Consider the following 24,980-nt stretch of genomic DNA (forward strand, 5'->3'; position numbering starts at 1 on the left):
GTTGACAATAACAAGTGAGAGTGAGTCCTCCACTAAACTAACTGTCAGTTGTCAGTTAATGTAAAGTTCAGCCTGTTTTCCTGAAAATAAAAGCACACTTCTCTGAAATAACACACTGTGGACGGTGACTGCCTGTCTCACTGCCTACCAAACTCCATTAACATTTTGCTCAATTTAACAGTTATAAACATCTACTCCTTCTACAAGATTATTAATGATCTATTATGACTCATAAACAGACACTTACTCATGTGGCAAAGCATTCAGCATTAATTTGAACTCTGATTTGATCAGATTTCTCCTTTAACTATTATGTGCATACTAATGATGCCTTTAATGTTACAGACTTGACACATACATTTATTACAGAATACAAAAGCAGCTAAAGCAGCAATCTCAACTGTAACGATAGTGTGGCATTTGCTGCAAAACAATCTATCCCACGTGAACTCAAAAGTCATTAAGTGCGAGCACATGTACCAGACAAGTTTGTCGTTCTTTCTTCTTTCCATCAGTGTAGTGAGAATGCTTTAACCGAAGTTCTGATTTGTCTATAGTATAATTCAGCCAGTTTTCTGTCTTAAACTTTCTAATCTATACAGAGTGCAAAACTGGGTTGGACAACATAATAATAACTAATTAATACAGCGCTTTTCAAAACAAGTAACAAACTGCTTTAATTAGGACAAAAACATGACATGTGGAGTTCACCAAGGCCTAATTCTTATGCCTCTATTATTTAATATTTACATGCTTTTATTTGGTCAAATCATATAAAAAATAAGTGTGAAATGTGCTATTTTGGTTCGCCATCCTACAGCAGCCATAGTCAACAGACTAGTAAACCATTTAAATGGGTTACATCCATCTGACAAAAGACGCTTTCACACACAGCGAGTGACCCAATCACATCAGACAACGCTCTTTTAATGTTCCTTTAAATGTATCAAATCTGTTTTATCTTTTAAGCAGATCATGAAAAAGCAGGACCTGTCTTGCAAACTTGTTGAATATTAAGTATTTTATAAGAACACCAGACAAAACCAGCTCCTGGTTCACTATGCTCCCAGAAATAATTTTCCGTACATCTGATCTGGCCGCCTCTGCGTCTTCTTCTGTTGAGTTTTGTGGGATTTGCCATCCGTAAGTGTTGCATTACCACCATCTGCTGGACTGTCCCTTGCCTCATCTATTCTGGCATTACAATGGTATGTGTGAAAAGGGCACAAGATGGAAATGTTCCTGAGTGTAGCTGCATGTGTGAACAGTGAAAATCAATAGCAGTGTCTTAAAGGTTATACCAGTAATTTACCAGGAACTATGTGTAAAAAAGGCTTATGTTATTCTCAGCTGCCTCCTGATGGTCAGATTTTCACTTTGCCTTCAAACCTGTCAGTTCTTAACAACTATGAACACTTTTGATGTCTGACGTGGTCAGAAATGTCTTACAAACTACTTCTGATCAGGCATTACCCGACTGTGGTATGGTCATGTGGTTAAAAAGCCAAGTGTTTCTGTGATAAAAGTGTAGTAGCAGAAGGTCACGCGAATAAACAACCAAAGACAAAGGGAAGTCTGAGTGTGGTCTTCCAGGAGACTCCTGTGAGAAGCCACAGAGGATTCAGTCTGATAGATAGTCCTGAGTGGCACTTAGTTGATGCACTCTTCCAAGAGCCTGTGGAGGACGAGTTTTACAGAGCGGCCAGCAAAACTAATGGCCGGCCTTTCACCAGAGCAACATTTATCACTCAACACACTATTAAAATAACATTTGCATGTGAATGTGATGTGTTCTTAAAGACTTTCCCTTCCTGCTGATAATATGAACTCATTAGAAAGTTTAACGTTCCACTCTTGGTTTCTTTGTGTTTTTCACAGTTAGATCAGTCATTTTATATTATTAAAGGGGACATATTATGCTCATTTCCAGCTCTATATTTTCATTCTGGGGTTGCACTTGCATGATTTAAAGTTCAAAAACGTCCCTATTTATCTTGTACTAGCCCTTTCTACAGTCCCTCTGTTTGCCCTCTGTCTGAAACAGGCTGTTTAAGGCTTCTGACTATTTAAGCCCCCCTCTGTAAAAGCCCACTTTCCTCCCATTGGCCAACTTCCTGGAAGCCTGCTGAGGGGCATGACCTGTGCTTGTGAGCTCTGCTCCTCAACAACAGATGCCACAGAGCAGAGTGCTCACTGCAGACACTTACTGATTACTCTAGAAAACACAACTTCTTTCACTGATTTTGGTGAAACTTTTCAGGTCTCCCCTTTGATGTCCTCTGGCTGCTGTGCCTCAACTTTCAGTTTTCTGATTGCCAGACAAGCTTTACATGTGGTTAGCTGCTCGTTTAGATGCTAGCTGGCTGGTTAGCACAGAGCTCAACTGGCTATGCAAGACTACAGCACCCCGAGTGCTTCTGAACACTGTCTTAGCCTGGAAAATAGTGATATGAGACACCAATTGTTACTAATTTACTGTTAACCAGACCACAAATGAGACAAATTAGGTTGGAAAAATGATAGAGGCTGCTGGAGAGTTTCTGGGGGCTGATTAACACACAAGTTTATAACTTTATTCACTGATTTTGGTGAAACTGGCTCATATTTTTTGGAAAGAATATTTTCTAGTTCTCTCTCTGATGTCCTCTGGTTGCTCTGCCTCAACTTTTGGTGATTTATGCATCTTTCTTATGGACTAAGGTTTACTTGTTGTTAGTGTTTAGCTATTTTAGCCACCAAATGCTAGTTAGCTCGGTTTAGCCTACATGCAGCTAACTAGGAGTAGCAGTTAATTACTTTAGCAAAGACACCTGTCCATCAGAAACTCTGTGGATCCCAGAGAATTGAGCAGCAGCAGGACATCAGAGAGAAAAACAGAAAATATAAAACTCCTTCAAACTGAAAAAGCCCTTTCTGTAAGATGAACTGAAAATGACCATAATCCTGAGCAGAGCGGTCAAGCAAAGACAGTCCGAGTGGGTGGACATGCTGAGGTCGCTGTGCTGTACCTGAGGCGGATGACCATATAAAGAAAACACAACGGGCCAATGTCAGCTGGTCATGTCAAGTCATCAAAAGTAGAAAAAACACTGCAGTCAGAAGCCTGCGCATGTTACTCATAGGGATTACCTCTACATATGTTTACTTCATTAATGAACACTTAAGTCACGTTTAATATGAACACCCAACTTTTTAACATTACATATGTCAGAAACTGAGGAAAAAGGATAATAGGTCCCCTTTAAAATACGCATTGGTGTTTTTCTTTCACAGTTACAGTATTTTTGTTTGTGCTGCAAAGGCCATTTCATCCTCAAAAGAATCAGTTCTACAGGTCTGTATTGCTACAGTAGTTATAATGTAAGTGACTGAAGAAATAATTGTCGGGAGTGATAATTTTTTATTATGCTAAGAAACACTTTTTCAAGCCTACAACTAGGGCTGAATGAGTTTTACAAAATATCGAATTGCAATTATTATTGCAATATTAATGTGATGCAATATTATTGCAACATTGCAATTGTGAAATGATTTGTGATATTAGAGGAAAGGGCGATTTTTACATCGTCAATCTCATCTTCTTTGAAAAGTGCCATTCATCCCAGATGACACTGGATGAGAGGCAGGGCTCACCCTGAACAAGTCGCCAGTTCATCTCAGGGTTGACACATAGAGGCAAACAACTACTCGCGCTCACATTCATGCCTACAGGCAAAAACTCATTAGAACAATTACGGTCTGTTTTTTTTTTTTTTTTGTTTTTTTTTTCAGGGATCTGTACTAAACAAAGATGTTTTCTGAAGTCTAGAGAATGATGGGTTGGCCAGGGCCCCTCTACAGCACCACAGTTAAAATGGTGCTGCTGGTGTCACTACTACTTCTACTACTGCTGCATTACCACTCAGTTTTTCTAGTAACTAGTCTTTTTCCACTCATGGCTCAAAGAGGTCAAATGTGTGACAGAATGATTTCCTTTTGTGCAACAGTTCAAGAATGAAAGGTAAACCACTAAATCTTTAGGATTACATTTACTATTAGTGGTGTTCTGAAATTGGTGAAAGCTGCAGCCTGGCTGATCTCGATCACCAGATGCTTTAATTCCTGCAAAATCATCCATTTCAAATGAGTTTAAAACGAGGAGTGTGCTATCAACATCTGCATGTTGTGTACATTACAGTATTAGTATGAAACTGGGACAGCCCGACTGACTAACAGTACAGAGCTGAAAGCTGAAGAGCGAGGGGAAGAGAGAGAGAGAGAGAGAGAGAGAGAGAGAGAGAGAGAGAGAGAGAGAGAGAGAGAGAGAGAGAGGGAGAGGGGTGACTGGGTAGTAACAGAGTTCATGTTGCCAGCCTGTAATTGGCTGTGGCAGGTGAATGACAGCAAGCTGTCCACCAATCAGCTGCCAGCACAGAGGGAAGCCTCTTCAACAGCTGTTGCTTTGTAGCTAGCTGGTGAAGAGCTGAGGACTCATTCAGCCGCTACACTGGATCACTTGTCTCACTGCCCATCCTCCCTCTGTCCATTTCTCTCCGCGGGGTGCACTCCATTAGTACGCTGACGTACACCTATGGGGCGCCGGGTGGGATATTCTGCTCAGTATTTCAAAGCTGCCTCTGCTGTTATACACTCTAGATCCTCTGCTCTGTTGAAGTGGCAAGCAGGTTTGCTTTGACCAATCAGCTGATAGTAAAACAACCCACTCCACAAAGCCATCCTCAGTTGATTAATAATTACTGACTGATCTATTGTTATTTTGGTCTCTATGTTAAATGAATGGAAAACACAGGACTATCTTCTTCTCTTCTGGAGCTACCATCACCAGTTACTGCCACAAGTATCTCATTGAATTGGTGTGGCAGTTATGCTGACTGCCATGATTTCTTTGTGTCCCTCCTCTCACTGGTAAAGGTTTCCGTCTCCATTTCAAACACACACACACACACACACACACACACACACACACACACACACACACACACACACACACACACACACACACAGACAGAGAGAGAGGCTGTTCTTCATCATGTCTCTGTCCAGCAAACTCATTCTTTTCAGGAGAAGAGTTTGCTCAGAAATTCTACTTCCCTGACAAATTTCTCAACTAAATAGAATTTTGGTATCATAGACATCCTGAGTGCAACACAATCTGATAACAGGTCTGTGATTTGTTATATTGTTGTGTTTTATTTCCATCACTGCAAACTCAAGTGGGTAGAAAAAGGTGACCCCCTCGTGCATCATTTTAGGGTAGGGATGATGATCGATGGTGAACGATTAATCAGTTGTTAAGAATTTGGTTGAAGTAAAAATTTTTCAATTTACAATCTAATGAAGATCTGAAGTATAACGCTATTCAAGTGCATGTGTTTAATACGTGGGCCTTTATATGTTTCATATGTAATGCTGTCAGAGAATATGAACTGCATTTGGTATTACTTGGTATAAGTAAATTTGTTTTCAATAACACTAAATCAATTAACTGCTTGTTAATGTTATCAATGATTGATTCAGGGAAGCGCTTACAATTTGCAACCCTATTTTATGGGATGAAACATGTTTTAAATCCTTATAACTTCAATATCTTCAGACATTTGAAGACATCACCTTAGGCTCTGGGTATTTTTCACTAATGTCTGATACTCCATTAACTAAACATTTGATTGAAAAAGTAATTGACATCAGAAAGCTGCAGCCCAAATAACTGTATAGAGAATTTAAGATGGCAGGCATCCTTATAATCTACCATCACCACACACTGCTTTTAATTGTTTGCTCTGTCTCTGGGGCAACATTTCAGGTAACAGAAACTGAGAACAGTTAGCATCATGAACATGTGGTCAGGCATGGCCCTGCATAATGTGCAGGTGTGTCTGTTATTTGCTCAGGTGGAGCGAGTGAGTTTCACAAGTGTAACTCACCAACTTCTGCCTCAAAAATTCAGTACCGGGCTCTAATACCTATATAACAATAGTAAATGATAACCCTTACCATAATATCTTAACCACTGATTTGGAGGTGAAAATTGTGAACATAAAAATGATTACACAAATTGCTCACTGAAAACATCCATCTGATTTCACTTTCAGGTCTATCTTTGATCATCCTTACTAGGGCTGAACGACATGCAAAAAAAAATTTACGATTGCGAAATGAGTCATCATCGAGAACAGTTATTTTTGTATTTTGACACATTTAACCATTATTAAAAAAAAATTGCAGCTCCTGCAGTTTGGATCTTGCACTTGGCCATATTGCAGTTTTGATCATATTAAGATGAACCGTTCAGCCCTACTCTGTATTTTGTTAAGCTGTGCAGTTCATGCAGTTGTACGTACAGCTGTAGGTCCAGTTGTGTCTGAAAAGTTCACCTTTATCTCAGTGAGCCATACATTTCAATCTTTCCTTCTATGCGCAATGCATTTCACCTGATGAAAACCCACAGCATATACCTGCCCATACCATACTTTTTACCCATCCCCTCCCCCAAGAGTTTTTTCAGCTGTTCAGCAGATGGTCAACAGGCTTTGTGCACACACCTGTCCCTGTTATGTTGTGCATGTTATGCTCCTTAACCATTATAAGAATTAAAAACATTGCATGTGCTAGGACTATTTACTCCTCATTTTTTAAAAACATCTCTGTTGTTTGAAAGGTGAAACTTTAGTTTTTTTTGTCCTGACTGCTGGAACTCACTGAGAAGAAATACAGAGAAAAGCATATGTATTCTAGTAAGGTGCTGAGGACTCACTAATGGTTTGATTGTATGGTTCAGTCTCTGTGCTGTCATCAAGCCTATTTCCAGCAGCAGCTGTTACTCTGATAAATCCACTGTGTGCTACCTGCTCAGCACAGACGCAGCTAGTAGTATTTATCAGCTAAACAGCCACATATTTTTCTCATGTGTTGGTGGAGACCAAACCAGAGCTAATAGTAGGGTTGTTCGGGAACAGATAGCAGTAACAGAAATGTCTCTGATACAGCCTAAAATGCTGGATCAGGTGTAAGCAAGTACACTTGTCTATACACTGATACATTACCACATAATTTATTAGCCCTGAAACAGGACCCTGATACTTCCCAGCAGCATCCCATTCATTTTTTTTTTTTACCTGAGCCAGCCCATTTAACAATGTCAATAATCATATCACATCCATACAGAGGTCGTTTCATTTTGCTGTCAAAAATAATAGAATGTATCTATATTTTAATGTAGTATTACTGATGATACTAAGTATCTTATAAGCATAGTTCAGGTATCAGCATTCTGCATGAATTTAAATTCATGCAGAATGCTGAAAGATTAATCGAATAATCAATTACTAAATGCTTGTTAAATTAATAGACTATTGTGATAATCAATTAATCAGTTTTTTTTAAGAAAAATAAAGTCAAAATTCTCAGAGCAGTTTCTTAAAAGTGATTATTTTCTGGTGTTTTTACTCCTCTAAGACAGTGAACTGAATATCTTTGGATTGTGGGGAAAAAAAAGACATTTGAGGAGCTCACCTTGAGTTCTGGGAACACTGATTGACATTTTACACCCTTGTCTCACTTTTTATAGACCAAAGAACTAATTGATTTATTGAGAAAATAATCAACAGATTAATCGACTTTGAAAATAATCATTAGTTGCAGCCCTAAATCACAAAATACATGGTGGAAATTGGGTTCATAAGGCAATACTATGATAGATATTTCCTCCTCCTTTCACTGTACTTGACTGAAGCCAACTGTCTTTCTTGGGAGGCAGTTAAAAGCCTGAGTTGGGCTGCCTGTAAGGTAAATCTTAATATAACGTCATCATTACGTATCTGAATGTATAAAATCTTAAAGTAGGAGGGTGGATGCCTCAGAATAGTCCCATGTGCCTTTATTACTACAGCCAGTAGGATAAAATGTAGCATACTTTACAATTTACTGCTCCCTCCCCCAGTGCTTCCACGTTCTCAACCCAACACATTTACACATGTGGCCATCTCTGAAACAGAAACCTTATCTTTGACAGAGGCTAGCAACTGATAGTCCCCTTTCGTGTATAAACCAAGATATGGACATTTCTCTGTCAGTGGGCCAGTTTCAAACATTGCAGGGAGGAAAGTTGAACACAGTGCAAGTACAAGCCACAGTGAGCTGGTAGATGAGGTGCGAGACTTTTGGTGAAGTGGGTACATTCAGAGCGGCGGGTGACATGACACCCTGGAAGCTTTTACCATATACATTGATTGATTTATCATACAAACAGCTGTAATAGAATAGAGTCAAATACACTGTATACTTAAAAGACAACAAGAACCACTTACATTCTTCAGTCAGTAGACAAAACAATTCAGTCCAACCAAAGACTAAAACCCAGCTCTCGAGTTGACCAAGAGCAAAACCTCTGACAAAGATGGAGCTGCTTTGTACATTTGACACTATTGTCAGAATACTGATGTGTCTTCTGCTCAAGAAACTCTTTCACTACTCTGTTATGAAACTATTAAAGTCAAGTCATTTGTGGCATACATTGGATTTGGAATCATTTTGATACTATTTAACTTAATGTGAGTGACTGTAGACAGTGTAGAGTGTAATTAAGAGGAAAATTAACAACATATTTTTATCTTTGTGACAAATTGTAGGAATTTAAACCAACCTTCCAAACAGAATTAAATGTAACAAAAAAAACAGTTCTGCCAGTAGAGATCTCTCTCATAGTAAAGAATTAACAAAAGACGTAGTTTGATGAAGTTGTGAGATAGTGTGGGATCATGAGAGTTGCTGTCGTCATTAATCTAACATGACTCAGGCAGACATCAATGTCACAGTCGAGGCAATGTGTTAAGAGTTTTATTCATGTTATATTTAGTCCCATGCATGTGTCACAACTTCCTCCCACACTCCCTTGAATATCTGATGTATCTTATGTTTTCCTAAAAGTTATAGCAACAAACAGCTAGTAGGAAATAAACCATTACCTTGAATAAATTACAAATTTCTCCGTATTTGACTGGGATAATGTACACAACTCAACAAAATATATAACATATATCCAGCGTTTTATACATTTTAATGCAGAATTGTTACGTATTATAGCTTTAGATGAATTTCATTGCATATAAGGATTTTTTATTCTTACTGAGCTCTTATTCTGATAGTAGAGTAAAATGCAGCATGTGAATTAGCAGCTAGTGTCATTCACTAGCACCGGTTGCTGTCCCTGTAGCACAGTGCTTTCTACTTGTTGACGGGTTAGTAAACAGGAACATGGAGGAGCCTCAGGAGAATAACCCCAGAGACAAGCCTCGGGTTGCTATGACGCATGTGTAGCCAGTGGGTTCCACGTTCCCAGGACACTGCCATAACATTACAGCCCATATAATGATTCAAATACACAGCACAAGTGCTCTTCCCAGTGCCACTATGCCTTTGCTTAAGTCTGAAAAGGTTCCTTGACTAACAGGTCAGTCCTACATTGAAACACGTGTAGCGATAAACTGACAAAGCTAAATGGAGCAGATAGAGTACTGTACCTGCAATAATTCAACAACATCAGTTACAACCACGATGTTTAGAATATTACCAGACTACCAAGTACTTTTTCCATTGTTAACTCAAAATGATCTGTACAGGAGGGTATTAGTGCCAGGTAAAAGGACCGACAAAATGAGAGGAGTAAGATTTTTTTTTTTTTACTTTGCATTTTGCAAATAAAGTTGAAATGTTGAGAACAAAATTTAACTTTCACTATCACTGCCAGACAAGAAACAATAAATAAAAGGAAGGGTGCATTGCATTTTGAGAATACTCGAAATGTTGAGAATAAAGTCAAGAAGAGTTGAAATGTCGAGAATAAAGTAAAAATGTTTGAGAATAAAGTTGAGAACCAAGTCCAAAATGTTGAGAATAAAATAGAAATGTTGAGAATGAAATCAAACTTTCAGTATGAGTGCCGGACATTAGAAAGAAACAAATGAGAGGAGCGCTGCACTGGATTGCATTTACAGCATAGTGGAAATGCTAGGATTAAAGTTGAAATGGTGAGAATAAAGTCAAAATATTGAGAATGAAGTTGAGAGTACATTCTAAATGTTGAAAATAAAGTCAAGAACGAGGTCAAAATGCTGGGAACAAAGCTGAAATGTCTATGCTATTTCAACTTTACTGTCGACACTTCAACTTTATTTTTGAAATGCAAAATTTAAGACAATCTTCCTCCATTCATTTTGCTCTTGCCTGACCCTAACACTCTTCAGTTGATTTGTGTATTAAACAAATAGTAAATGTTATAACACGATATAGGTTTTCAAGCAACAGGTAATACTGCTGTTTACTGCTTATGTCTCTTAAACCTATTATAATGACCACATGGAAAGCCTTTCACACTCACTACAGAAACTGATTAAAGTATTTAGAATGAATGAAAATGTTGTGTGTGTAAGTGTGTCCTGCTCCAACCTTTAATCTTGACAGTTGGGGAGTTGGGTCCAGCGGACTGCTTCCTCCATCCCCTCCAGTTTTGACAGAGACTCTCGGCCTCTGAGATGAAGGAGCACAGAGAGTCTTCCTCGAACCGGTCCGAGTCTTCGAAGGAGAACCTCTCCCCATCCTCCCACTCGGCGAACATAAGTTCCATTACATCCACTTTTTAGCTGCTTCGGAGTCCAGAGGACCGTCTGCGACTCGAGGCCTTTCACGGCCTTTTCTTCGGTCCCAACAAAAAATGAAGGGAAACCCGGCGAACAGTGTCCAACACTCGGGGAGAAATCAAGAGTCTCAAGACTGGGGGAGGGGAGGCCACTGGCAACCAAAACACAGCTGAGAGGCTTACCGCTGGGCCCTCAAACACGGCTACATAATACAAACTCTGAGAAGGCGGTGGGCTCCTCTAAACACTCTGGAAGAATACATACACAACAAAACTACACTTAGAAAGTTTACACAGAACTTCTCATGTGTTTTAGAGCTCGTTTCTCATATATTCTAATAAACTACAAGTCATTTAAATCGATTTATCAGTCCAGTCGACCGCCTGGCTGAGCGGCGGCTGCTTTCAACTTTACAGCCTGTTAGTTTGAGCAGGAGCTCCTGTCGTCTGTTTGTTTCACTGAAACGTTACTGCTGCCGCTGAGAGGACACACGAGCTAACACACCAGGTAAGTATTGTTACTGTCAAAACACACTGAAGAGTAAAGACTAAATAAATGAAAAAAAATACACCGACAACGCAGCTAAGAAGGCAAACACATCATAATGCTTTGCAACAACCCTGGCTCGAGCTAATGTGATGTGATTAAATCTTTAAGAAGTCATTAAGTTGTTTTCCTTCATCTCGACGTCCTCTTCTTTCAGCCTTCCAAACTGGACTACACTGGATACTTCGATTATCTATAGCATTATACCAGTCCTCAAAATGTTTAATGTCTCTCATAGCAAAATACATTAAACACATGTAAGTTTTCTTTGTTCTACATTTAGTGTGCTACCTTAGTTTAATGTTATTATGCTGGGCTGCTAATGCAAATAACATTTAGCCGACGTTAGCTGAAAGGCTAATTATGCTAATAACTGCATACTGAGACAACACAAACAGCTGTCATCGGCTGCAGGGGGATATATTGAGGTTGAATTTGGTTTTGAAGTCGAGGACTGGCTTGTTTAATTCGGTTTACCTTCGTTTTAGTTCAACTATCTTATGTTAGCTATGTGTTAGCTCTAGAAAGCTAACCCCTACTCGGCTAACTTCAACTAGCTTGAATAGCTGTTTGTTTACATTTAGTGAAGAAGCTACACACCTGTCGTCCTGTAAGGACTACATCCTTTTTTATATCGCCAATCTTCTGGACTTTTGCATTTTCCAAGGTTACGTACGGTTCATATTTCGATATTAATCCCCGCTCCTAGCTCAATGTTTTCCGTTCTTTGTATTAGTATTAGAGCCCTCTGCCTGGCGTTAAAAGCTGCTGTGTTCCTCAGTCAGCTCTGGTGCACAAATTCCGATCAGTCCTCAGGTCTCCTCCTCCCCGACTGACATCGATTGTCCTGGCGTCTTATAATCGTCTCTGCCTCCAAATGACACCGGGATCCCCCACGATATTTCCCGTCGTGTCCCTCTGGTCCAGGCTCTATCAGAGTGTATCTGTCTGCCGGGGGAAGATGGCTCACCTCCGCTACAGCACCTCCTCCATCAGCTGATCACAGCTTCCGGCTGCCAGCTCCACACAGGCAGGCAGCGCTTCAGATGGTTTCAGGTCGGCTACGAAGATGAAAGCGAAGCAAGGTGTCAACAAAACAAATACGCTGTCATGTAGAGCATACGGATTGTTTAAACTAGATGTTGCGCAATTAGATTCTGTTATATTTTTGTTTTGTTTTATGTTTTTATTGATGCTTTCCTCACAATAAACCACAAGCTTAACTCAAAAAATCTCTCATGATTTTGACAACTTGATGTTTAAAGGCCCAGTATGTACATATATGAACATTTACAGGGATCTATTGGCAGAATATGACAGAAACTGAATAAAATATTACTGAGTAGGTTTTCATGATCACATGAAAATAAGAATCGTTTTTGTTAATAAGCCCTTTATATCTACAGAGGGTATGGGTTCTCTTTCATGGAGCCTGTTTATACAGTAGCGCAACACAGACAAATCAAACACTGGCTCTTTGGTGTATTCCATTTGAACTGAGAAGTCAAAATTTCTGAGTTCCTAGTTGGAAATTTTGACTGGGACACCCCCTAAAGTCCAATTTCCCACTCAGAAAGTCAGAGGAACCTCATCAACCCTGGTTTATAAATCCAATATGGCTGCTCCATGCATCATTAGAACTTAAAGCTTTGTTGTCAGCACTTTTGTCTTATTAAATCAGTTGTACTCACTGTACTGTCTGAGGACATATTGCTGTGGTGTTTTGATGAGAATTATATTGTGAAATGCATTGTTATCAGGCGAAAACGTTTTTTTCCCCAACTTGTTACCCTGGAATGTGGTCAGCTCGACAATATTCCCAGTCCCAGCTTCTGACCTCCAAGGTAAATGCAACGCATCACTGCATATAGCTTTTTCCATCCCTGTAGTTTCTTCTCCATTTTTGGAAGTGGAGGGTGAGGACATGTATGGATTTGTTGTTGTTTTATCACTTTGTTGAATACAGAAGTTCAAACAGGCATTTGTAGAGCATGAAATTAGTTCATTACTGGGGGTGTCATGATTGTCCAAATCCACATTTCAATTTGGCTTTTGATGTAGGTTGGATGGAGAGAAGAAAAAGTACTGTATTTCGATTTCAATTCAATATTGCTCATTTTGATCAAGTTTCAATTTAATATTAAAATTGTGGTACCCCTATTTATTTGAATATGACTGAGAACATGTCTGCCACAAATACTGATAATAGCAATCTTTAACGACCAGTGGGTAGGATTTTGTGGCATCTAGAGGTAAGCTTGAAGATTGCAATCAACTGAATACTGCTTGCCTCAAATGACCCAAAGGAAAAGGCAATATCTACAGCCAGAGTTTGGTTTGTCCTTTCTGAGCTTCTGTAGAAACATGGCAAAGTACTGAGTACAATTTGAATTAATATCCAAATCTTTCATCTTGATTTTAGTGGCCAATCAGGTGATCTGACCAATCAAGGCCAAGTTTGGAGTAAAGATGTTAATGATTAATCAATCGATTAATTGCCATTAAACCAATTAAAAATGTATTAATGGATCTTTACTCAACAGTCATGGCTGTAATTGCACCTGGCGGAGCCATTTGTTAAACAAGGAAACTTAATCTTTGACCTAAAATGAGAAATAAATGACCAAAAAAAAAAAAACCCTGAAAAAAAAGTATTGTGTTGGAAAATCTGAAAATGAAAACAGGCACGAAGACCAAGATTGTCTTTGTGGTGTTTTAATAGAGCTTTGCAAAGGATCAGTACAGTCACACAGAGTGTAAAAGGAACTGATAATGAGTCAAGAATGTAAATCTGTCTTACAGGGTTAGGAGGAGGAGATTGGGTCAGGATGGACCTGTGCTTATTGGGAGGGTCAGGATGTGATTGTGTTATCAGAAGTTGTTGTTCCAAAGGGAGAACAGCTGTGTGTTCAAGGACAAGTAACCAATTAGTGCCTGACAATACATGAGAAGTGACTAAGAGGAACAATAGTGACCACTTCAGCATATAATTTTCCCACTACAATCCACCCTTTTGATCATACGTGATCACATAAAAACGAAAGTAAAGGAAAATTATAAAAGACCATAAAAGATCACACATCACTACAAATAATAATCCGTACATGTGATAACATAATAGTAAAGTATAAGAGAGTGAAGAGAAAACATCTGCAATGCTACGTCAATTATGATTTTAAAACATTACTTCATAAAACATCACCCCTGGAAAAAGCAAGATCCTGTTGTTGCAGGTGGAAAAATTCAGTATAACAAATGCAAGCAACTTAAGTAGAAAAGTTACATATATATATTAACACATAAATGTCAAAATCTGGATTGTCAACAGGATCAGGAATGTCTTCAGCATTGCATGGTGGGAGCCAATCAGGAGCAAGTAATTGTGGCATCTCGCAGGCCACACCATCAAGGGTGTCTGAGGGGGTGCCATGGTCGTCGCTTGGGTTCCATCGCTGATTCCGTGATGGTGACACTGAGATTCACGCAGCACGCCACTTAGTTGGAGGCAGGCAAGTTCTCGTGGGACAGTATGCCAATACTGTTATCTCTTCTTCTCGTCCTCGTAATGTGATGACTTATTCTGTCATAGGTGTCTCTGGTGGAGGTGGAACCCTTTTGCAATGGCTGGCATGGATTCAGGTGACTCTTTAGGCAAACTTTACTGCTGTCTGTGCTGTCAGCAGCACCTGGAATGGACCTGTCCATTGCTTCGAGCGCCAGGTCTTTTGTCTCAGGTCTCTCACCACTACCCAGTCACCAGGCTGCAGGTCATGAAGAGGTCCTGTGGCTGGAGCTGGTAGCGCTTCCTTCACCTCCTCGTGAATGTTAGATAAAACAGCCGTAGGAGTGGAGGGTGTGTTAAGGTCATCATATAGAAATAATTAAGACATAGTTAATTCTTGGCAGCTGCATCTCCTCTGGTGTTCCCCTGTGAAACTTGGTCATTGCTACAAGTTTGAGCATGACATTTACACACAGCAACCTGTTTTGGGAGCAGAACAGCATCCAAGAGTGTGATGTGCTATATGTGTACCAGATGCTATTTGAAAATTTCTCTGTTTTAAAATTGCACCAAAATCATGCATAAAGCCAAAAACATATCTACTGTCTGTATAGATATTCACTGTTTTGTCTGTTGCTAGATTACGTGCTTCTATGAGAGCTGTGAGCTCTGCTGCTTGTGCAGACAGTGAAGCAGGAAGTGATTTAGCAGTGAGTGTATCATGTGCAGTTACCACCAATGGTGGAAAGGGTACTAGAAATTTGTACTCAGGTATAAGCACTGTTATATTGCTAAAACATTACTCAATTACAAGTAAAAGTACTGGCGTTAGAAATATACTTCAGTAAAAGTACAAAGTGTTTGTCTGAAAAATGTATTAGTTACTTTCAACCATTGATGTCACTGTCACCTCTCCAAACTAGGGTTGTAAATTTTGTGCATTTTCCGGAACCAATAGTTGAAAACGTTAACAACTGGTTAATCGTTAATAATTTAATTAATAAGATTAATTAATAAGATGCATAACTCAATTTATTTTCCTAATTTTCTTTTTTTTTCTCCTTCTTTTTAAGTCAAAGTTTAAGTTTCCTTATTCAACAAATGGCTCTGCAGACAAAACAATATCAAATGAGGTTCAGTTACTACCAAAACTATTGATTAAACATCAATGAATACATTTCTAATTGGGTAAATTCTAAATGGCAATTAACTGACTAATGATTAATCATTAACACCCTAGACAGTTGCTGCCGCACCATTTTGTTTTGTTTTTCAGTTGTATGTCTTTCTTTTCATTGGCTCGTTTGTGATCAGATCACCTGATTGGCTACAGAAATGCAGATGAAAGGTTTGGATATTAATTAAATTCAATTAATTCAAATAGTACTCAGTACTCAACTGTCATTTTGAAAGTAACTAAGCAAATTACATGATGAAATGAATACTTAAGTACAAGTAAAAGTACAGACTTGAAAATCTACTCATAAAAAATTACCCCCCAAAAAACTACTTAATCACAGCAATTTGAGTATTTGTAATTAGTTACTTCCACCCCTGGTTACCACAGCGAAACCGATTTAGATTTATTTTTTCCTGTGTCAGGGTTGTGTGATGCTGATCCATCAACAAACAGTTCAAAATCTGGATTTTGCAAAGGTGTTTCTTGCAAAGCTGGTCTGAGGGAAGAAACTTCAGTTATTGTAACAACATAGTTGTGTTCTCCTCCATCACCTGTGAGGAAAAGAGTTGCAGGCTTAAGGACATTGTATCTCTTCACAGTGATATCAGGGATTTCAAATAGAACAGTGTTATAAAGGAGCAATCTTGCTGCTGAAAGATAAGATGTTTTCTGCTAAAGCAAAATCAATGAAACAACATGTGGAATGAGCAGAGTTAGTTTAGAGTAACCTTAAAAAATAGGAATTCCTGTAGCTAAAGCATCAAGTTTAGCTGAAAAGTAGGCTACAGGTCTCTGTCTGTCTCCGTGGTCCTGGAGTAACACTGAGCACTCTTTGTCTACAGTCTGAGTAAAAGGTGGATCTGGTAACCCAAGAGTTGGAGTCGTCAGAGTCTTCAGAGGGACAAGTTTTAAGTCAACAAATGTTTATCCTGCATCAGCAGTCCGTGTCACTTTACTATGTGCTTCTAGGCCTCACCCGTGTGCGATTGCGCTCAGGGGCGCCTCGAGGACAGCGTAATTGGGAATGAAGGGCCTCCAATAAGAACACAAAAGACATGACATGTTTCTTTATGATTGGATTTGAAAATGTTTTAAAATGCTTTTACTCTTTTTTTTTTGTTTTGGGAGAGGGATTTGCCCTCACATGTGATCACATTGCCCAAAAATGTCACTTGTTGTTGGACAAACTGCAGTTTTGACGAGCTAGCTTTGTGACCTTCTTCATCCAAATGTTTCAAATGTGTCTTTTTCACACTGAGCTTGTGTTGGAACACAAATCATTTAATCATCAACATACTGTAATTGTGCACTTCCTGGTGACAAATTTAATGAGCTCAAACCTTCTTTTGAATTTTTACCTGATTTTTGTTTTAACTGGGAAAATTGGTGTGTGCACAAGAGAATTTTCACAGGGAATGATTACACCTGCCCTTAATCAAGTGATAAAGACTGGTGTAATACCGTCGACGGCCTCTCTTTATTTTTTTGTTGAGTGGATATTATGGTTGACAGGGCCTTTACTTAGATTTTGGTGTGATCACAATTGGTTGCATACTTCTGATTAGACCAATATCAGTTTTAGGGATCTTCTGAAAGGCTGGGGTGTATGTAGACAACAAAGGTAATTTTTGACGATAAACCTTCAAAAACATTCAATTGAACATTACGGTCAGATGTTGAGTCCCATGATTCTGCACTGACACATTTTCTCACCCACAGACCCAAATCTTGCCATCTTTCTTTTCTGTACTTGGCAAGTGACACGTGTGGATATGTACCAGCAATGTCAAACAGAAAGTTGGAATCTGAATCACTGAAAGAGAAATATGGTGAAAATTCATCGTTCTGCTTTGGTTTTGTCAGATTTGGTAAAATGACTGAAACAGCACATCTGTGTTTGTTCCAAAACATACAACTTAACGTTAGCTTTTCTCTCAGACAACCTTCTCTGAACCATCGTTTTTCAAACTGCATCTTTCCCTTCATGTGTGTGTGCAGTGCAGTGTAAGTCATGTGGTTTCATGTAATCTGTCTATGTGTTGTGTGTGAGTGTGTGTGCTTTGTCAATGAGAGCAGTAGTTACAGGAGTCACAGCTGATGTGCAGAGCGTCCATTCATACACATAAGGCAGTGTGTCAGGGCTATATGTCACAAATATGTGATTGTCAGAGAGACCCAGTTCACTTCTTTGAGTAACAATAATCCCCTCTGGTGTGAAAAGAAGACAAATACCCCAAAATACACATTACATCTCTCCCCATTAAATTTATTGGGCAACAATTTGATAGCAAAAATGAGTGTTTAAATTTGCCTGTAACATTATCACTACATGATAGTGGAGTATGAATCACCTGATGCCCCAATAGATCTCACGTATCTTCCGCTCATCTTTGGAGATGTTGGAAAAGTGTTGAATTAAATAACAGAGTGTGCTGTACCAGAATCAACAAGGAATGTTACATCTTTGCCATGTACATGGGATGTGTGTGAGTTGGCATGTTTGCTTAAGCATCAGCTAAATATTTAGTGTATGTGCCTATTGTTGGTGTATTTGCTGTTTCCTGCTTCTTTTCTAATTGAGCTATGGCATCATTAATCAGTGTGTGTGTGTGTGTGTGTGTGTGTGTGTGTGTGTGTGTGTGTGTGTGTGTGTGTGTGTGTGTGTAATCACCAGTCTGATGTGTAGATTGTCTCTCATTGTGCATCAGTGAGGTCAAAGTTAAAGATGCTGATTCCTCCCCTCCTGAGCTGCCGCCACCGCGAGTCAATCATCTTTTTAGTTGGATCAGTCTTTGGCCAGTGTTTGGCTCAATGTCCCCTTTTGCCACAATGGAAACAAACATCTGGATCAGCTGTACGTAGACCTCCACAGAACGTCCTTGGAACATAGTCAATGTTGCCATATTTAGATCTTTCTCCTTTTTTTTCCTTTCTCTCCCGCTTTGAGGAGTTTTCAGCATGCACAGCGTGTCCTTTTGTCCCATGTTACACATGTCTGTTTCACCATTTGTGAAATGTCAAAACACAGTCAGTTCAGCAGCAAACTTTACACCTCCATCTGATGGTGATGGGAGGTGAGTTTAATGTTTAATGTCCTCCATAGTCCATGGTCTGCAGACCAAGATGAGATGTCCATCAGCCCCTGCTGTCTCCATCACAGGGAGATTCAGGGCTGTGTGTATATTTCCCCCATGTTGGATCTCACTGGTGATAGGGAGATGAATGGATTTGAAGATTTTCTGAACTTCAGACCAGAGTTGGTGTGGGAAGGAGAGGCAGGGTCGCCCTGTTGACCTTTTGCTGTTGTTTCCCCATTCAGAAGTTGTTGTAGATCAGATGTATCAGATTACATGATGGGAACAGGAGATAGGAGGAGGCCTGTAGATGAGGGGAGGTCAGTATTTTATGATGGTGGTGCCCCTGGCTGTGGTCCAACCGTCGGTGTTCCTCAGCGGCGGCACACAGTTGAGGTCGGAATCCTGCATCTTTGACACACTGAGACAGAGATGAGTTTTTGTCTGTCCCTGCCTGTATTTTTCTGTCCCTCCTTTGTGCTTTGTTCTTCCATAAACTACATGCTCTCCAATCTGCTGTGAATTTACTCTTACCTTTCTTATTTTCAGTATCTTTTTTTTTTTTCTTTTTTTCTCATACAATTCTGCAGTTTGTTCAACTGTCTTATACTGAAACTTTCTGTGCTCGGAAAGTTACATTCAGTCACCCAAAAATTTATCTTTTTCACAAATGAATCACCATAGTTCACTTTCACGTAATGAAATTATGTTTGGAGCAGATGAATCCACACTATCCTGTTTATTTATTTATTTTTATTTATTTGGTTTGATTTTTGCTGTTAAAATACCCATTTTTGGTAAATTGAAGAATAACAACAAAAAAATTAGAAGATAGAAGAAAGTTAGAAGTTTTATCCTCAACTAATTTCCACAATCCAATATGAAAGTATCAGAACTGAACAGTATTATGCTCAAAATAATATAATTGATTTCAATCCATTGCTGTTTTTTGTTAAATTCTCTCAACCTTTTTTTGTCTTTTTGTCACAAGATAATCAAAAATCTGAGTCATTACCTCTGTCCAATCTCAACCCCCCCCTTTTTTTTTTGTTTTCTAAAAATCAATTAAATCAATTTTCAGATTCCCACCAATCAGGATTGTTGAATCGCAGCGCTGAGTGAGTCTGGTCTTAGGTCTCAGGCCCTCCTTCTCACCCATCTTTGTGGGGAGGTTGAGGCTGAAGGGAATATCTCCTCAGGGTGTGCACTACCACCGTCGACCCTGAGTCCAGAAACCCTCAGACGAGCGATCCCACTTCTGACACCAAATTGTGTTGGAAAATCTGAAAATGAAAACAGGCACAAAGGCCAAGATTGTCTTCCTGGTGTTTTAATAGAGCTTTGCAAAGGATCAGTACACAGTCACAGAGTGTAAAAGGAACTGACAAAGAATCACAAGTGTACCTCCGTCTTATGGAATAAGGAAAACAAAGAAGGGTTGAGAGAGGATGATTATGAAGTGCTTATCAAAAGGGTCAGGATGTGCTCATGATATCAGGTGTTGTTCTTCCGAAGAAGCAGCTGCGTGTTCAAGGACAAGTAACCAATTAGTGTCTGACAAGACATGAGAAGTGACTAAGAGGAACAATAGTGACCAGTTCAGCATATAATTTTCCCACTACAATATCTTATCTATAATTAATGATTGATTGATTGATAGTGTTTTTAACTATTGGTGGAGGAAAAAGCACAAAACTTTGGATTACTACCAATTTGGAGAGTTGACTGTGACATCAAAAGTTAAAAGTAACTAATACTCTGAGTAGTTTTTGCAACAAATACTTTGTACTTTTACTTAAGTATATTTCTAACACCAGTACTTTTACTTGTAATTGAGTAATATTTTAGCAGCGTAACAGTATTTGTACTTGAGTGCAGATTTTCAGTACTCTTTCCACCACTGATGGTTTCTCTCAAAAGTTGTGAAGGACTGTTCAGTGTCATCATCAGGGGAGAGGGGCTCTCTGAAGCCCGGAGCTCATGCCACTCTGCCATGTAGTCAGACCTGGGCTCAAATGCCTCTCTCTTTGCATGTGAACAAATACTATTACTGCCTCTACCTGCCTCTGTGGTCTTTGGGTCTTCTTGTACCACCCTGGTCACCAGGTGAAGTTGCTGTCATCATTCCAATCTCTGGTCCAGTTTAAGCCCGGCTTATGATTCCCACAGTGTCTCTGGTGCAAAGTGCACACACGAAAAATGAAGTTCTAACATCATATGCATCGAGTGCGTAGTCTCCACAAGTTGTTGTGGTGCTTGGTCATGCACCTCAGAATTTTTCTAACTAGCCGCCCACTGTGTACACTGACCTTTTCATTACAACATAGACGCCTTCTCAGCAGACTGAGCTGGTTTGCTCTACTGAGACCTGTATGACCTTTCCTTTAGAGACCACAGGGACAGTCACATCTGATGGTAACTCCATTGAAAGGTTTCTCTTGTACAAGTGCTTGGCTATATCAGTAGATGAGAGCTTTCAAGTAATGTACATATTGCTACTCTAGATAGGAAGCTTAAAGTGAAAATTGACTTTTATATTAGAAATAAATCTTGTTTTACTTTCAGTGCTAAGAAAAAAGTAGTGGAAGCTACTTTTCTGTCTATGAGTGATTACACTTAGATATAGTGTATGCATGCAGCCTCCTCCATTTTACATAGCCTTGATTCAGTGTACCATGCATGTCTACGTTTCATTACAAATGCAAAGTCCCTCACTTACCATGGCATTCTTTATGATTTGGTTGGTTGGACATCACTGACCACTTACAGACAACAGCACTGGTATATTTTCATCTAGAAAAGTAACAGTGGGCAAACTTCCCATCTACTTCTGTGACCTTCTGTTTCAGCTCTGGTAGTTAGCAGCTGTGCTCCTCCAAATGGTTGCTTTCTAATGTACCCCAAGTTGGTGCATGGATCAGTCTACAAAATGATCTAAAATGACATACACTTGTATCCACTGATGAATTAAAATGCTTGTTTTTCTTGAGAAGCCACTCCAGGTGAAGTAAAGGTAAAATAAAAAAAAAAGCCAAATGATTCTGAATTGAAATGAAAATTTCAATTTGGAAGTAAGCAAAAGTAATTACAGTACACAAATTCAATGTTACATGTAACTGTTACTGTAAATTGCTGTTGCCAGGCACATGTGGCCATGTTGGATACTGACATCCTTCCGATAACACTTGTTGACTTCTCACTTATTCACAGAATATTTTATTTTAACAGCCCCTGGCCTTACAGAGAATGCTCCAACAAACAGTGAGTTGAACATAAACGGCCCTGTGCATGCTTGTAGCCTGCACATCATCTGCAGAGGCCCGCACTATGGTTTCTCACATGAGTACAAACAAAGTTTGACTTGTCATTTTTACATCTGCCAGACATCCTGACTCCTCACTACAATGTGGCCTACTTTCACCCACTCACACCATTTGTCATGTTGGCCTTTAAAGGTCCAGTGTGCACGATTTAGGGGGATATAATTGGCCAAATATATCAAAAGTGGAATGTAATATTCCTAACTATGTTTTCATTAGTCTGTAATCACCTGACAATAAGAATCCTTGGTGTTTGTTACCATAGAATGAACCCTTTGTATCTACAGAGGGTGCGAGTCCTCTTCCACAGAGTACACCACCATGTTTCTACAGTAGCCCAGAGCAGACAAACCAAACACTGGTTTCACAGCCATCATAGGTTCTCCTAAATGCTTGGAAGAGGACAGTGAGACACGGTGTTTGCAATCTGCAAGCTCACTGCAAGATGTCACCCAATCCTGCACACTGGTCTTTTAAATGTGGATGAGTGAGGAGGCTCAAGCAGAGGTCAGCGTTATGATAACAAGCAATATCTGTATCATATCTTGCATTTAGTAAACATATCACAGTCTTTCTGCTCCTAACACATGGAACAATAAGGAAGAATAATTTGCAAGGGGAAAAGAGACATAATGGGCAAAAGAATCAGGGTGAAAGCATGGTGTGGAAGAAAATGAATCAACAGTGGAAACAATCTTCACTCAACTAGAGTAAAGTAGAAATTATGCGGGGAGGCAAAGTTCTGAAGTACTGAATCAACAACAGTTAACTGTTTCTCAGTATTTGATACAGACAGCAGCGGCGACATCTGCTGTCCAAATATTAGGCATTGCATCTGTATGGATGGAGTAGTCTAACTGCTTTAAAAACAATTATGGGACTTTTTAGTCTCACATTTACAACACGTTCATAGGTGGATGTGTAGCTGAAGTGTGCTAACATGTGCTGTGTTGCTTCCCAGGTTCAGGTCCACAGCTTCAGATTCTCCCCATCCTCTCTTGGTATTGGCTGGTAAATCTGCCAATCACAAACCATCTCAGGGAATATCCCTGTATTTCAATGTTGCCATATGGCAACAATTACCTACATATTACATATATTACAGCAGAGTGTAACTGACTTACAGTGATAACAGTACAGTGACAGCAGTGACTTTAAGTGACAAACATTTCTATGATTTTTATTTTTATTTTTAATATATGTATATATGTTGTTTTTATCTTTTTAATTTCAGACATTTTGTAAATGCAACACTATCCAGATTATAAATTACACAACTGGAAATCTTATTTGTTAAGAAGGAATAACAATATCCCACCCAAATTATATGTTGGTCTACTTTTGTGTACATTTCTAGTCAGTAAGCCCATACAGTTTTAACAACAATATTTCTGACTGTATAGTAAGTTTATATATTGCTTTTAGGGAAAGAGTTAGCTCTTCCACCAGAGGAGAGTGAGGAGAAAGATGTTGATGTGAACCTGGATGTGACAGTTCAGAGTCAGTCAGGCAGATATAGAACCAGGAGAACCAGAGGAAACAGGTAGAAGTATTATATAGTTTATCCTCAAAGGTGTGTGTTTATGTGTGTGTTCCATGTTCATGTTCCATAACATACATGCAGATGAGAATGATTAAAGGTAGAATTATTATTATTATATAATATATTCTAAATTATATGCCGCAAGAACCAGAAAAATGATAGAATGTAAAATAATTTGGGTTGATGACAGACATTTTGACTGAGGGCTACAGGGTCTCTGCAGATACAGATACTACCACACACTCTAGTGGGCCATAAGTGATAATAGAAAAGGATTATGTATAGGAGTCTGTACATTGTTTGTAAAGATAATGTTGCATATTATACCTTAAATGTAATTAGGTAGAGAATAAATTTGTCTTGGCTCAAGAAAGTGATGTCTTATTACAGTTGTGTGTAACTATCATATTACAGCATTATTACCATACAGGCCAAATAACAGTTGGATTTATATTATTTTAACGAGATAAATATTGTCTTATACATTTCACTAAGTACAAGTTGGGTTAGTTTAGTCTTGTTTTCAATAAAATTATGTTTTTAGAGAAAAGTTTGATTATATGGCACTTTCCAAGATTGCACATTAAAAATTTAATAACTACTCCTACTAAAATATGATTTCCATTATTTAAGCAATTTTAAGTAATAAAAACACATTAAAACATTTTTATCATGCTTATGTAATAATTAATTCAATAGAGGGATATTAACACTGTCGATGTTAATAATGAATTATTAATTAATAATAATTAATATTAACAACACTCAAGGGGACTATGATTCAATTCTGCACTAAATTTCTTATTCATTGTGGTGAGAATTTTATAACTTATTGTAATTAATTTTCCCAGAGAACTCTGATTATGAACAAAACACTTGGAGGGAAGACTTAGCATTTGCAGGAAGTGCTGGGTATCAATAAGAATAACTTTGTCAGAGAACAAAGTCGAACCTTCAGAATAAAGCAACCAGTGAGATCAATTTTAAAGAAAAGAGAAAGTGAGAGCAGAAGAGAGGAAGGTGAGATGCAATTAGTGGTGTGGAAATAATCCCGGGAGCCATTGTAGGAAATGTGTTTTTTAGAGCTTTTTAAAGAGCACGGATCACAAAGGATTATGGAAAACTTAATCACTTGTTTTGAGACATTTATTGAATGGTACAGAATCTGCAAAATAAGGCTT

The 24,980-nt window shown here is 38.8% G+C and overlaps 1 protein-coding gene across 4 annotated transcripts in view; it reads right to left on the reverse strand.

Annotated features, from left to right (window-relative positions):
- The window catches only part of zswim8 (zinc finger, SWIM-type containing 8), a 41,634-nt gene extending 29,466 nt beyond the window's left edge, over nt 1-12,168 (reverse strand). For 2 of the 4 annotated variants that reach the window (XM_084735543.1, XM_084735541.1), the window contains exon 1: nt 10,444-12,168. In XM_084735543.1, the coding sequence (XP_084591669.1) occupies nt 10,444-10,621 (178 nt within the window). In that variant the 5' untranslated portion in view covers nt 10,622-12,168. The remainder of the gene's footprint in view (nt 1-10,443) is intronic. The other 2 variants (XM_084735540.1, XM_084735542.1) reach the window with 2 other exon arrangements.
- Between the last annotated feature and the right edge of the window lie 12,812 nt (nt 12,169-24,980).

This window comes from Lutjanus erythropterus, chromosome 14, assembly GCF_056507025.1.
Source record: "Lutjanus erythropterus isolate fLutEry1 chromosome 14, fLutEry1.hap2, whole genome shotgun sequence".
NCBI classification, from domain to species: domain Eukaryota; kingdom Metazoa; phylum Chordata; class Actinopteri; order Lutjaniformes; family Lutjanidae; genus Lutjanus; species Lutjanus erythropterus.